This window comes from Colobus angolensis, unplaced genomic scaffold, assembly GCF_000951035.1.
Source record: "Colobus angolensis palliatus isolate OR3802 unplaced genomic scaffold, Cang.pa_1.0 Scaffold149, whole genome shotgun sequence".
Taxonomy (NCBI): Eukaryota; Metazoa; Chordata; class Mammalia; order Primates; family Cercopithecidae; genus Colobus; species Colobus angolensis.
The window spans coordinates 2987526-3002654 of NW_012114588.1; the positions used below are offsets into that span (position 1 = coordinate 2987526).

Below are 15129 nucleotides of genomic sequence, written 5' to 3' on the forward strand. Positions count from 1 at the left end.
GGCCACATCCCGAGGCCATTGCCGGGTTCGGAGAACTGTCAGGGGACCTCCAGGCCCCCACGCGCCTGCGAGATCCGGCGCCTGCCTTTCCCCAGCCACGGTTTCTGTTTCCGAGAAACCGGTGAAGTAAGAGTGCCCCGAGAGCTTGCTGGGAGGGTGGGTGCGGTGAAGGCCAGCACGAGACGCCGGGCCGGGCAGTTGGGGAACCCGATCGGTGTGAGAGGGCTTCCTAGGGCTGGCATGGACTTCCCCACCACAAAATGCCCCGTGTGGGGGCGGGGAAGGGGCGCAAGAAAATGCGGACTGGGCCAGAGACCAGACTTCGGTCACCACGGTGGGAAGCTATTGGTGCCTAGACGTCTCTAGCTTGGAGCCCAGTGACTTTTATTTGGTCTAGAATCTAGACAGTGACTTTAGAAGTTGCCAGCGTTTGTTTGTTTGTTTGTTTGTTTGTTTATTTTAGGCAGTCTTGCTCTGTCACCCAGGCCAGAGTGCAGTGGCATGGTCACAGCTCACTGCAGCCTCCACTTCCTGGGCTCAAGTGATCCTCCTGCCTCAGCCTCCTGAGTAGCAGGGACTACAGGCACGGGCCACCAGGTCTAGCTAATTTCTTTTTTTCTTCTTTTTTCTTTTTTGAGACAGAGTCTCACTCTGTTGCCCAGGCTGGAGTGCAGTGGCGCGATCTCAGCTGACTGCAACCTCCACTTCCTGGGTTCAAGCAATTCTCCTGCCTCACCCTCCCAAGTAGCTGGGACTACAGGCACCCGACACCACACTCAACTAATTTTTGTATTTTTATAGAGACGGAGTTTCACCATATTGGCCAGGCTGGTCTTGAACTCCCGACCTTGTGATCCGCCCACTTCGGCCTACCAAAGTGCCGGAATTACAGGCATGAGTCCCCGCCCCTAACCTAATTTCTTTTTTTCTAGAGACAGTCTATGTTGCCCAGACTACAGACATTTTTAATTGACAGGTTTTACTTTTTTTTTTTTTCGAATGCTTACATTTGCTTCTCATAACTTAGAAGACTTGGCCACATTGAGTTTTTTGGGTTTTTTTTTTCCCTATCAAAGCCTTTTTCTTTTTTTTTTTTTTTCTTTTTTTTGACAGTTTTGCTATTGCCCAGGCTGGAGTGCCATGGAGGAATCATGGCTCACTCTGCTCCAGTGGGCTCCTTCTTTCCCTCGAGTGTGACCTCAGCAGGCCTCATGGACTGTAAGTTAGAAAACCTCTGAGGGGCCGGGTTTGGTGGCTCATGCCTGTGAGCTACTGCACCCTTGACCTCCTGGGCTCAGGACATCTTAACACCATAGCCTCCCAAGTAGCTAGGACCACAGGCACTCGCCACTATGCCTGGCGAATTTTTTCACTATTTATAGAGACAGGGTCTCCCTGTGTTGCCAAGGTTGCAAAGCCTTTTTTCTCTCTTTTTTTTTTTGGAGGCGTGTCTTGCACTGTCACCCAGGCTGGAGTGCAATGGCCCGATCTCGGCTCACTACAACCTCTGCCTCCCGGTTCACATGATTCTTCTGCCTCAGCCTCCCAAGTAGCTGGGATTACAGGCACACACCACCAAACCCGGCTAATTTTTTGTATTTTTAGTAGAGACGAGGTTTCACTATGTTGGCCAGGCTGGTCTCGAACTTCTGCCCTCCTGATCTGCCCACCTTGGCTTCCCAAAGTGCTGGGATTACAGGCTTGAGCCACTGCTCCCAGCTTGCAAAGCATTTTTCCCGAGGCACAAGTACCTCACCTGTTTTCTCTGCCATGTAAAGTGTTCCTCCCGCGGCAGGAGCCAGCATACACCCACCCTCCGGTTTTCTGGGATGGGAGCTTTCAGAAGACTATGAACTGCTGCTTTGGCCAAGTCTCCATGGAAAATCAGAAGAGGCCACAGCAAAAGGCCGGGCGCAGTGGCTTACGCCTGTAATCCCAGCACTTTGGGAGGCCGAGGTGGGTGGATCACCTGAGGTCAGGAGTTCAAACCCAGCCTGGCCAACATGGTGAAACCCCATCTCTACTAAAAATAAAAAATTAGCGGGGTGTGGTGGCAGACACCTGTAATCACAGTTACTTGGGAAGCTGAGGCTGGAGAATTGCTGGAGCCCAGGAGGTGGAGATTGCAGTGAGCTGAGATCCCACCATTGCACTCCAGCCTGGGCAACAAGAGCAAAACTCTGTCTCAGGGGTGGGCGAGGAAAAAAAAAAAAAGAGGCCAGGAAGGTTCTGTTTCCCTGCTTGTAGGTGGAGAACATTCTCTCCTCATGTGTAAGCAGATGAGGCCCACCTGAGTGACGGCAGAGCCCTGGCTGCCGGCCAGTCCCCACCTACCTGGGGCAAGTAGCTGGGATCCCCTTAGGGGACTAATCAGGTGCCCCCAGGTAACAGATTCAGACCAGGGCTGTGGCACTGCTTGAAGTTTTCCAGAACCCGTGTGCAGTGCAGAGGTACAGGGAGGACAGTGTTGAGGGCAGGTTTGTGCTGGCAGCAATGCTGACCGAAGCTCTGTGCTTCACTTGGTCCTCCTGGCCCTTCCAGGGTCGGGACAGTTACCCCCTCCTTTCCACAGCTTCCCAACTAGTCACTGCAGACCAGGATTCAAACCCAGGCAGTCTTCTCAGGCACCCTCCATCTGATTTTTTTTTCCAGCCATCTCCAAGTGGATTCTGGCCTGACACCCAAGGCAGCCCAGCCGGGTGCTGTGGGGGTTTCCCATGGGGTTGTTTTATCACATCTGACTTCCAGGCTAAAGTGAGCTTCTGGAGAGAGGCAGGTGGTTTCTCAGCGCTAGCCAACCACTGAATGAACATTCATGAGTCTGGGATGTAAAACTGATTTTATATTCTGGCCGGGCGCGGTGGCTCACACCTGTAATTCCAGCACTTTGGGAGGCCAAGGCGGGTGGATCGCGGGGTCAGGAGATTGAGACCATCCTGGCTAACACGGCGAAACCCTGTCTCTACTAAAAATACAAAAAATTTAGCTGGGCGTGGTGGCACGTGCCTATAGTCTCAGCTACTCAGGAGGCTGAGGCAGGAGAATCGCTTGAACCCAGGAGGCGGAGGTTGCAGTGAGCTGAGATCACACCACTGCACTCCAGCCTGGGCGACAGAGCAAGCCTGTCTCAAAAAAAGAAAAAAAAGATTTTATATTCTAGCAATGAATCCAGAGCATTAAAATAACAACAGTCACCAAAACCCTCACAGAACTTTGCAGGTAAGTGTGGTCTCCACAAAATCCTACAGTCCACCCAAACTACTGGCTTTAAAATTAAGCAATTTTTTCTTAAATTGGGGCGGGGCCTTTTAAAATATGTGTCTCTAAAGACTTTCCTACTTGTGTTGCACTCTTCTGAATGTGTGTCCCATGACTGCTCTTTCCACTGAGGGGCTGCTGTTTACTGGAAGGACCCTCAGCCTCCCAAATGCTCTTTTGTGGTTTTTTTGTTTTTGAGCTAGGGTCTTGCTCAGTTGCCCGGGCAGGGGTGCAGTGGTGCGATCATAGCTCACTGTAGCCTTGAACTCCCAGGCTCAAGGGATCCTCTGCCTCAGCCTCCCAACTAGCTGGGACTCCACGCGTGTGCCACCACACCTGGCTAATGCAGGGTTGGAGAGGAGTCCCTGGCCTAGTTCCCTGGGGACCTGAGGACCCACCTCCCTGGTCAGGCTCATAACCGCTGTCCCCCCCACAGGCCATGGATGCTCCCCACCCCAAGGCAGCCCTGGACAGCATTAACCAGCTGCCCGAGAACATCCTGCTGGAGCTGTTCACGCACGTGCCCGCCCGCCAGCTGCTGCTGAACTGCCGCCTGGTCTGCAGCCTCTGGCGGGATCTCATCGACCTCATGACCCTCTGGAAGCGTAAGTGCCTGCGAGAGGGCTTCATCACCGAGGACTGGGACCAGCCCGTGGCCGACTGGAAGATCTTCTACTTCCTACGGAGCCTGCACAGGAACCTCCTGCGCAACCCATGCGCTGAAGGTGGCATGGGGGCAGGGTGGAGGCTGCCACGGGGCTCGTTCCTTCCCATCCTTGGGCCTTGGCACTTGCGATTCCCACGCTACCTGGATTGTTCTCTAATCCTAAACACCCACCTCACTCCCTTGGTTCCTTCTCATTCTTCAGGTCTCAGTTCAGAGACCTGCCCTGTGCTCCCAATCTAAAAACAGCACTCTCCACCTCCAGCATAGCACCTCCATTTCATGCCCTGTAACATTTTTCACCAGGCACGGGGACTCATGCCTGTAATCCCAGCACTTTGGGAGGCTGAGATGGGCAGATCACCTGAAGTAAGGAGTTGGAGACCAGCCTGGTCAAAATGGCGAAGCCCTGTCTCGACTAAAAACACACGAAGTTGGGCATGCCGACCCACACCTGCAATCCCAGCTGCTCGGGAGGCTGAGGCAGGAGAATCACTTGAACCCGAGAGGCAGAGGTTGCAGTGAGCTGGGATGGCTCCACTGCACTCCAGCCTGGGCGACAAGAGTGAAACTTAGTCTCCAAAAGAAAAAGTTTTTTTTTTTCAGAATTTCCTTATTTTTTTCTGCCACAAACTTCAAGTTCCAGTGGCCAAATGGACATTGTTTGCTACACTATAGCATCCACAGTGACACCTGCACATAGCAGGTGCCCAAGAAATGCTCGTTGAATGAACAAGCACACTGCAGACCCGCCTGTCCCCCAGAGTACAGCCCAAGCTGCCTCATGTTGACCAAGGGCCTCCTCTGTGCCGGGTATTCATGGGAGATCTTTACAAATGTACTTACCCATCCTCCTGTTAGCCCTATTATACAGACAAACAAAATGAAGATCCAGAGGGGCCTGTGATCACAGCTGAAGGTCCCCACTTAGCCTGTTACATTCTCTTGTATTTCCCAGGGATTTTTTTCCCTTTTCCCTTCCTTCGTTTGGTACCTGCTATGTACCAGGCACCACGCTTCACATACATATTTTTTTTAATTAGAGACAGGGTCTCACCATGTTGCCCAGACTGGTCTCGAACTCCTGGGCTCAAATGATCCGCCTGCCTCAGCCTCCCAAAGTGCTGGAATTATAGGCATGAGCCACCATCCACCCCGGACACACCATACTTCCTGTTGGGACTCCAGCAACTGATTTTGAGACCTGGTTTGTGTACTTAGAACCTCCTTGCTATCTCTGTACTCTCTTCATCCTCATTAGGATCCTGGGAGATTGGCCGGGTGCAGTGGCTCATATCTGTAATCCTAGCACTTTGGGAGGCTGAGATGGGCGATTACGTGAGGTCAGGTGTTCAAGACCAGCCTGGACAACATCATGAAACTCCATCTCTACAAAAATACAAAAAAATTAGCCAGGCATGGTGGCAGGCACCTGTAATCTCAGCTCCTCAGGAGGCTGAAGCAGGAGAACCGCTTGAACCCAGGAGGTAGAGGTTGAAGTGAGCCAAGATTGCGCCACTGCCCTCCAGCCTGGGAAACAGAGTGAGACCCTGTCTCTGAAAAAATAATTTAAAAATAAAACAAATAGGCCAGGCACGGTGGCTCATGCTTGTAATCCCAGCACTTTGAGGGGCCAAGGCAGGCAGATCACTTGAGGTCAGGAGTTCGAGACCAGCCTGGCCAACATGGTAAAACCCTGTCTCTACAAAAAATACACAAATTAGCTGGGCATGGTCGTGGGCACCTGTCATCCCAACTACTTGGGAGGCTGAGGCAGGAGCACCGCTTGAACCTGGGAAGCGGAGGTTGCAGTGAGCTGAGATCGCGCCACTGCACTCCAGCAGCCTGAGTGTCAGAGGGACACTGTCTCTCTCTCTCTCACACACACACACACACAGAGGAACCTGGGAGATGCCGAGACAATTAGGGTGGACTCCATTGTATAGATGGGGAGCTTTGGGCCTGAGATGAGTGACTCCCCCAAAGATGCACAGTTGCCCAGCTTCCAGGGTTTGGCCTCAAACTCCCCCCACCCCAAATCCCAGAGCCCCCATAGACAGTGCCCGACACTCAGTCCCTCTGCCTGCCCCAGATTTCATTCAGAAGTTGCTCAGCTAGGGCCGGGCGCGTGGCTCAAGCCTGTAATCCCAGCACTTTGGGAGGCCAAGACAGGCAGATCACGAGGTCAGGAGTTCGAGACCATCCTGGCTAACACGGTGAAACCCCGTCTCTACTAAAAAATACAAAAAGCTAGCCGGGCGAGGTGGCTGGCGCCTGTAGTCCCAGCTACTCGGGAGGCTGAGGCAGGAGAATGGCGTAAACCCGGGAGGCGGAGCTTGCAGTGAGCTGAGATCCGGCCACTGCACTCCAGCCTGGGCGACAGAGCGAGACTCCGTCTCAAAAAAAAAAAAAAATAAGTTGCTCAGCTAAGCTGCCCACTCGGCTTAACACCGCCTAACAGAGCTGGCCTTGCAGCCTGGCCTGCCAGGGGCCGGCAGCGTTCAGTCAAGCCTTGCTGAGATACCCCCAGGTTTGTACTCAGTGTCAGCCCAGCTCCTGGATTTCTGTGTTACTCCTCTGGTTCTCTACTGGGGACCCCAGAGCACCTGAGAATAGCGGGCTTCTGGAGGGGGAGCAAGCCATTTGGAAAGTGCCCCAGTGATTGCCTGGGCAGTGCTGGTAGAGAAGCGCCATTGTTTTCTAAGGTCCTCTGAGTTCAGTGTGAAGAGGGTGATCACCCCCCTGAACCCACCAGGCCCACCTAATGGAGGTCCACCCATGAATGTTACCACAGCGCCCAGCCCAAAGGGTACCGGTTCCTCCACTTAGCACTCCTGCCCTGGGCCATCTGGGCCCTATGGGAATCTTGGTTCCCATGACCACCAACAAACCCACAAACCCATCCTCTAGGGCCTCCAATCTGGGTTATGTAGTTAACCAAGGGCCTTTCCCTCCTGGACATCTGGGGTGCCATCTGGGTCAAGTAAGCAGTCTGTGTTGGGATGAACACTTGTTAGCCTTTTTTAAAAAATTCTTTTACTTATTTAAAAAAAAAAAAAAAAAAGGATGTCACTATGTTCCCTAGGCTGGTCTTGAACTCCTGGATTCAAGCGATGCACCTGCCTCAGCCTCCCAAAGTGCTGGGATTACAGGCCAAGCCACCGTGCCTGGCCTCACATTAGTCTTTGAGGACTGTACTCTCACAGGCCCCTCGTAATTTAATTTTTTGAGAACTGATACTTGGGTATTTCCCAGAGTTCCACCGCAACGTGGAAGTGAGGAAGGGGTTGGTTTAGAATTTCTGGTAACACGCATTTTCTCCAGCTGTGTGTTAGGAGTGAGGCCAGTTTGGAATTGTGTGGGAGGGACAGAGTCAGGTCAGAGCTGGTATGGTGAGGACAGGTGGGAATGTGGAGGGGTGCTTTGTAGGGGTGCTCCAGGGCTGGTGGGGTACCTGGGCTACACAGTGCCCTTGAGAAGGAACAAGCTTGTTAACCCTTTGGTGTCCACAGCCCCAGAAACCCGAGCATGAGCAAGTCCTGCCTCCCAAGAGGGTCACTAACGCCAACCACCCTCCCTCCCGCCCTCCCGGGACCAGGTGGGGAGGGCTGTATTTTAGATTTACACAGGGGGTCTCATCTCGGCTTCTGTTCTTCCTAGAGGATATGTTTGCATGGCAAATCGATTTCAATGGTGGAGACCGCTGGAAGGTGGAGAGCCTCCCTGGAGCCCACGGGACAGATTTTCCTGACCCCAAAGTCAAGAAGTATTTTGTCACATCCTACGAGTAAGGCAAACTGAACCTGCCAGGCTTGCATGGAGGGGACGGAGGGTTAGGACACCTTTGCCAAGTCTCAGGCAAAGTCTTCTAAGGGAAGGCCTCTGTGCGAAGCTCGAGGGAGGTGGCCCCAAAACTTGCCCAGAGTCACCGCTTCCTGGAGTCACTCAGTGCTGTGTTCATGGACAGTGGGGGTGGGGATCACTGAAGCAGGCCAGGAGTCCGTTGGGTGGTTAAGATAAGCCAGGGCTATCTACAGGCATCCATCCCTAAGCTAGGAACGTGAGTTTACAAGAGTGCCCTGCCTGGTGCCCTGGAACACTGGGCCTTTGGACTGGAATCAGATGCCACCCAGGCACAAGTGGGTCAAACTGCCTCCCACACTGGAGGAGAAACCAGTCAGCCCTAGCCAGTGCCTGTCCTGCAGCGGCCAAAGGATACCCTAAGTCCCCAAACCACCTCCCTGGGCTCACAGGGGCTGCCAAGGCTTGGGTGAGGGGGGACCATGCATAGCACACCCAGATACGCAAGCCCCCAACTCTGCTTCCCAGAATGTGCCTCAAGTCCCAGCTGGTGGACCTTGTAGCTGAGGGCTACTGGGAGGAGCTACTGGACACATTCCGGCCGGACATCGTGGTTAAGGACTGGTGAGTAGGGTCCATGGCCTGTGTCCCCCACTCTACATGCTCCTCTTACTGCCATGCCGGGTGAGACAAGCCATAGCAAGTGCCCACTGTGCCCAGCAGTGTCATAGAGCCAGGTAGCCCCGGCCTCTGCCCCTGCTCTGTGCCCAGACCCTGCGGCACCTCCTGGCCTCCCCACCACCCTGTGACAGTCAGCAGGACACAGCAGCCCCAGTGTGCAGATGAGGAGGCTGAGGCCCCCAGGTGGGTTGTCATGGACAGGCACTTTTTTTTTTTTTGAGAGAGAGTCTCGCTCTTTCACCCAGGCTGGAGTGCAGTGGTGCGATCTTGGCTCACTGCAACCTCCACCTCCCACGTTCAAGCGATTCTCCTGCCTCAGCGTCCTGAGTAGCTGGGATTATAGTTGCCCACCACCACGCCCTGCTATTTTTTTAATCATTTTAATACAGAGTTTCACCATGCTGGTCAGGCTGGTTTCAAACTCCTGACCTCAAGTGATCCACCCACTCGGCCTCCCAAAGTGCTGGGATTACAGGCGTGAGCCAGTGTGCCTGGTAAACACTGACAGGCACTCGGGCAACAGAGGACCTCAGCCCTCTCTGGACTGGGTGGAAACCCCCAGGTCCCCTGACCTACCTGCCTCCCCGGCTCCTTTTCCTATTCATCCCATGACTCTTTTTTGAGCTCCTACTCCATGCACAGAAGTGTGCCAGGCTCTGGCTTGGCCGGTGGCAGAAGCAGGACCCCAGTTCTAGGCAGGCCCCAGGGCCGCCTCTGAGGATAAATGGGCGAGGATGGAGGGGTATGCAGAGCTGCAGAGGGGAGAGGTGGTTGGGCTGGGCTGAGCAGAAGGTGAGCTCTGTGCCAGCCCCATTACACAGGCCACCCTCTTGACTCTCCCACTGAATCCACAGCCTGGTCCATTGTAAGTACAGGTGGCATGGCTTGGACAGACCAGGCCTCTCTGGAGGGGTCTTTTGCTTTTTGAGGTCACATCTTTAGGAGGATGCCCAAAAGGGTCCCTTTTCTCAGATGGAGTAACTGAGGCCAGCATGGACCAACTGCTTACCCCCGGGCCACAGTGGGGCATAGGGAGCGCTGAAGCCAGCTGGGCCTAGCAGGCAGCGCAGTGTTGGCTGATGGGAAACGAAGCTCCAAGCTCCAGTGTGTAGGTCCCACCTGCCCCCACCACTGGGGCCAGCCCTCCGTGGCTTGGACACAGGGCTCTCAACCCCTCCACCAGGTTTGCTGCCAGAGCCGACTGTGGCTGCACCTACCAACTCAAGGTGCAGCTGACCTCGGCTGACTACTTCGTGTTGGCCTCCTTTGAGCCCCCACCTGTGACCATCCAACAGTGGAACAATGCCGCATGGACAGAGGTGAGACCTCACCCACTTGCTGTCTCTACCCACTCCTCCCAGGGCCAGGATGGCAGGAAGCAAGGGGCAGCCTCAGGGCCCAAGGTGCCCCTGCTCTCTGGCCTGGAGCTGTTGCCTTCCCGCCTGGGCAGCTCTCTTAGAGGACCTGGCTCCTGCCTTCCCCTCCCAGTCCTGGTGGTCACGTCCTCTCCCCTCCTCCCGGCAGGTCTCCTACACCTTCTCAGACTACCCCCGGGGTGTCCGCTACATCCTCTTTCAGCACGGGGGCAGCGACACCCAGTACTGGGCAGGCTGGTATGGGCCCCGAGTCACCAACAGCAGCATCGTCGTCAGCCACAAGAGGACCAGGAACCAGGCCTCCTCCGAGGCTCAGCCTGGGCAGAAGCATGGACAGAAGGAGGCTGCCCAGTCGCCCTACCAAGCTGTTCTCCAGATTTTCTGACAGCTGTCCATACTGTATCCGGGTCAGCCAGAGGTTCCTCCATGCAGGAGCTGAGCATAGAGTGGGCAGTGAAGTCCCTGTACCAGCGACTCCTGCCCTGGTTCAACCCTACCAGCTTGTGCAAACTTACTGTCACATAGCTTTGACGTTTTGTTGTAATAAATGTTTTCAGGCTGGGCACGGTGGCTCATGCCTGTAATCCCAGCACTTTGGGAGGCCAAGGCAGGCGGATCACGAGGACAGCAGATCGAGACCATCCTGGCCAACACGGTGAAATCCCGTCTCTACTAAAAATACAAAAAATTAGCCGGGCGCGGTGGCAGGCGCCTGTAGTCCCAACTACTCGGGAGGCTGAGGCAGGAGAATGGTGTGAACCTGGGAGGCAGAGCTTGCAGTGAGCCGAGATCGCGCCACTGCACTCCAGCCTGGGTGACAGAGCGAGACTCCGTCTCAAATAATAAATAAATAAATAAATATTAAAAAAAATAAAAAATAAATGTTTTCAGTAAAACCAGCCTGGGGTTGGTTTTAGGAGTGGGGAGAGGGGGTCCCTGGCATTCTGGTGGAGAAGCAGCACCCCTCACCAGGTTACCCTGGCCATTCCTGTCCCTCCCACTCTGGTTAATGATGGCATCAGCTCAGCCCAGCCCTTGGGGCCCCTTTATTGAAACAACTCACAGCACAGTATTTGAGACAGACAGTGTTGGCCGGCGGAACCCCAGGAGGCTGAGAAGTCGAGGTTGCGGCATCCTTCACTGCCCTCCTGGGGGAGGCATCCTCCAAGCAGACCTGAGCGGCCCCGGGCTGGGGCGGGCGATCCACACACAGAGGCAATAAGAGCACTTGGAATCAGGGCAGCCATGCAGCACTGCCCTAGGCGGGGATCCCCCAAAGTCTGACAGTTCGGGCATCAGTGAGGTGGCAGATGCCCCCTCAGCTGCCTTTGTGAGCACGCTCTTCCACGTAAAGCTGCATCTGATGGACACAAGCAAACAGCCACAGTCAGCGAGACAGCCAGGGCATCCCTGCTGGAGGACACAGAAGCACGTGGTGGGCACATCTCCGCCAAGGGTGGGGCCTCGTGGCCATAGCTGAGGTGGAGAAGAGTAGAGACGGGAGAAGCCCTCCACCAGGCACTCCCTCGTTCTCTCCCCCAAGCCCTCTAGTAAGGCCTCAGTGCCAGGCCTCACTTCCTAAGCAGCCCCTAAATAAAGCTTCCCAGGTCCCCATGAAGCTCACCTTTAAAATGTCCGACGTCATGGTTTTTAGTGGTATCAGACGGGGATCATGCATGTGGACATCCTGCTCATCCGCCAGGATCCAGGGGAAATCCTAGGGAGGGGACAAAGGTTAGGGGGGTGACGGAGCTGAGCCCTTGCCTGCCCTCACTTTGCTGTCCCTCACACTCCAGACCAGGGGCCTCCAACCTGAGCCTCAGAATCACTAGGAAGCTGTTGGCGATGCAGACCCCAGGCCCCCCGATACCCCCCCCCGAGGCCAAGTCCATAGAACCCAAGTGACAAGCCCCAGGCACCAATGCTGAACCTGGTGGGCTAGGACCCCTCCCTGGAGAACCCCCACTTCAGAAGAGCCAGGATGAGCTGGGGGCCCCAGCAGGTGGCTCCACCTGAGCCTCAAGTGCCCAGATGGAGCAGTGGCCTCACTGCCTCAAGTGCCCAGATGGAGCAGTGGCCAGGCCTGAGGACCTGCTGGGTACCAGGCACTGCTGCACCAATATAATGGATGGCTGGCCACAGGCAACGCCCCTGCCTGCCTGAAACTGCCACATCACGTTTCTAGAGCCTGCACCCAGACCTAGACCCATCTCATCTCACCTTGATGACCTGGATCTTCTCCATGTTGCGAGTGGCGGCTTCTCTGGTGTGCACTAGGACTGTGAAGGTACAGCCTGGAGAGGCAAGAGGTTGGTGGAGGCTCCCCCGCCGCCCTGGTGCCTGCCACTGGGCCCAGCCTCTTCCCACTTCCCTTGCTGGCTCGGCAGCACTCCCAAAGCAGATGGCAAAGCAAGTGCTAAGAAAAGCCCCAGTCAATAGGGAGATGGAAGCCAGGTGGAATCAATCAGGGAAGCTTCCCAGAGGAGGTGGACTCTCAGAGTTAGGAAGAGATGAGTCTCAGAGCAGCCAAACATGGACCTGGGAACACAGACTAACCCAAGACAACCATGGAAATGCCAAGGGAAGAGAGGGTGGGGAGTGGACACACCTGGGGGGTTGTGGTCCAGGACGGCATCGCACACGCTGATCTTCAGGATGAAGGCTCGGAGCAGCTGCTCCACATGAGACAACAGGGAGTCTGAGCTGAGAGGAGAGGAGGTCTTCCCATCACACTGGCGCCCTCCCCTCCACCACAGGCATCAAGCCTGGATGCAGACCTGGGGTACAGAACCCCCTCCAGTGCCTCTGAGAGTGCTGCATGCCTAGGACCCAGCTCCCTATCTGGTCCACACAATTCAAACCAGCAAGGGAGTTTACAAGAAATGCCCAGCCCCACCCCAGACAAAGTCCATTTGGCGGGGGGCAGGGGAGATAGGGACGATCTGAGGAGGCCTCCCTAGATGGTTTTAATGTGCAGCCAGGCCCAAGAACCAGGACACCAAGCCAGGAGGGGAAAGGGCTTGCCTAAGGCCACACAGCCTGTGGGGACAGGTTGGTCATAGATTGCAGTGCCCTGACCTCACCATCAGAAGCATGCAGTTGACCAACTAACACATGTGCCAAAGGTCAACTTCGAGTTGACTGGACACTTGCCTGAGGAGTCAGAAAACTGGTTTTGTGTCCTGGGCTCTGCCCCTACCCAGGTGACCCTGGGTAGCTCATGTCATTTCTCTGGACCCATCTCAGCTGCTCACAGGCTGTCCCCTTGTCAGGCTGGCGCATCTTGCCCTTTCTCCTCCCAGGCCTTTTCCAAGGTATTCAAGGGCCGCCTTAAAGGGGTGGGTGTGTTGCCAGAGACAGACCTGATGCCAGCTAGTGGGCGAGGGGCAGGGGCAGCCCACCTGATGGACAGCAGTGGAGGCTGGGTGATCTCAAAGACGAATTTCTCCACTGGGCGGTGCTCTTTATCCAAAATCACCACCACCACTTTCTCCACATCATTCTGCAAGGAGAGGAACCCCCACTGCAGAGCCAGGCACCCCACCCGTACTCCACCACCCTGCCTCCACCCCCTTGCCCAAGGAAGGAGGGGAAGCGGCCCACTCACAGCCCTGCTCAGCTGCTAGGCTGGGCGTCCCCAAGAGCCCAGATAGCGCAGGTTTGAGAAGCTGGCACCCTCCGGTATGAGCGGTGCAGGCTGAGAGAATAACCAGGCCCCATAGGGAAGGTCCCAGGAAGTCTGAGATCAGGACTAGATGGGGAAGAAACCCTGAGGGGCTCAGCTCAGACAGAACGTTTAGCGTGGAGAACAGGGAACGGATGTGAGAAGAACCCAGAACCCACCAGGGCAGTCCCTACTCAGAGCCAGCTTCAACCCAGGTTTCCAGGCCCAAGGCACCCTGCACATGGCCCACATGCCCTGGAGTCTGCCCCTGGGTTGGGATGGTCTCCAGAGTGCAGGGAACAGGCTTCTGGGTATTGGAGCCATGAAGACGCCACAGAGTCCTAGCATCACCCCATCCCAGAGTTGGACTGTGAGCATAGAGGGACAGGGGTGAGCATGGGGTGAGGTGGTTGGGGAACCCAGTGTACCCTCACCTTCTCCAAGAGTGGCTTGACGCAGTGCAGCGTGTCCTGGATATACTGATTCAGCTCCGGGTGGCAGGACATCTGCACACAACACCATGCGGCTGGTGAGGCCCAAAGCACAGGTGGGGAAAGCACCCAACACGACCAGGAACCCGAGGCCCCGTCTGCCTTCCGTCAGAGGCCCAGCAGCTCTCCAGGGCCCCCTACCCAGAAGACCCCACTTTTCCTCAAGAGGCTAACAACTGTGAATTTATTCATGGAGAAAGAAGTCAGAAGATAAGAACTCAGGCTGGGCGCAGTGGCTCACTCCTGTAATCCTGGCACTTGGAGAGGATAAGGTGAGTGGATTGCCTGAGGTCAGGAGTTTCAGACCAGCCTGGTCAAAATGGCAAAACCCCATCTCTACTAAAAATACAAAAATTGGCCAGGTGAGGTGGCATCTGTAACCTGGGAGGCGGAGGTTGCAGTAAGCTGAGATCAAGCCACTGCACTCCAGCCTGGGCAACAAAGCAAGACTCCATCTCAAAGGAAAAAAAAGATAAGAACTCAATCCCAATATGAGCATTTAATATACCATTAGGGGTTCTTAATGTGGGGTCCACGGACTCCTCCAGAGTCTGAAAAGTCCCTAAAGTTGTATCTTTGTGCACTTGGGCATTTTTCCAGAAAAAGGATCCAGAAAAACGTAATCAGATTTCAAAAGTTAAGAACTAAGGAACTGTGTGGCCTCAGGCAAATTCCTTAACTTCTCTGAGCTTCAATCACTTCATCATAAACAAAAAGTGAGTGAATGTCAATTTTTTTTTTCCTTTTCCCTCTGAAGGTGACCTTCAACAACTTACTATGGGTTTGTTGTTGTTTGGATACTATGGGTTTGTTGTTGTTTGTTTGGATAAAGCCATCAAATATCGCCAGTGGAAAATACAATTAATACATGTTACATACAGAACATCATAGCTGGCCGGGCGCGGTGGCTCAAGCCTGTAATCCTAGCACTTTGGGAGGCCGAGACGGGCGGATCACAAGGTCAGGATATCGAGACCATCCTGGCTAACACAGTGAAACCCCGTCTCTATTAAAAAAATACAAAAAAATGAGCCGGGCAAGGTGGCGGGCGCCTGTAATCCCAGCTACTCGGGAGGCTGAGGCAGGAGAATGGCGTAATCCCGGGAGGCGGGGCTTGCAGTGAGCTGAGATCCGGCCACTGCACTCCAGCCTGGGCGACAGAGCGAGACTCCGTCTCAAAAAAAAAAAAAAAAA

General features: G+C 54.8%; 2 protein-coding genes across 2 annotated transcripts in view; one reads left to right on the top strand and one right to left on the bottom strand.

Annotated features, from left to right (window-relative positions):
- FBXO6 (F-box protein 6) overlaps positions 1-10676 on the top strand; it is an 11218-nt gene extending 542 nt beyond the window's left edge. Inside the window, exons 2-6 of the mRNA XM_011935818.1 lie at positions 3695-3983; positions 7583-7709; positions 8252-8347; positions 9588-9723; positions 9929-10676. Coding sequence (XP_011791208.1) covers positions 3698-3983; positions 7583-7709; positions 8252-8347; positions 9588-9723; positions 9929-10165 — 882 coding nt within the window. The 5' untranslated portion in view covers positions 3695-3697 and the 3' untranslated portion in view covers positions 10166-10676. The remainder of the gene's footprint in view (positions 1-3694; positions 3984-7582; positions 7710-8251; positions 8348-9587; positions 9724-9928) is intronic.
- Positions 10677-10803: 127 nt separating this feature from the next.
- On the bottom strand, positions 10804-13950 carry MAD2L2 (MAD2 mitotic arrest deficient-like 2 (yeast)). Its single transcript, XM_011935817.1, has 6 exons — positions 13879-13950; positions 13182-13282; positions 12389-12483; positions 12001-12074; positions 11405-11497; positions 10804-11140 (listed from the first exon to the last, which is right to left on the bottom strand). The coding sequence occupies exons 1-6, from the start codon at positions 13948-13950 to the stop codon at positions 11099-11101; spliced, it is 477 nt and encodes a 158-aa protein (XP_011791207.1). The 3' UTR covers positions 10804-11098.
- Between the last annotated feature and the right edge of the window lie 1179 nt (positions 13951-15129).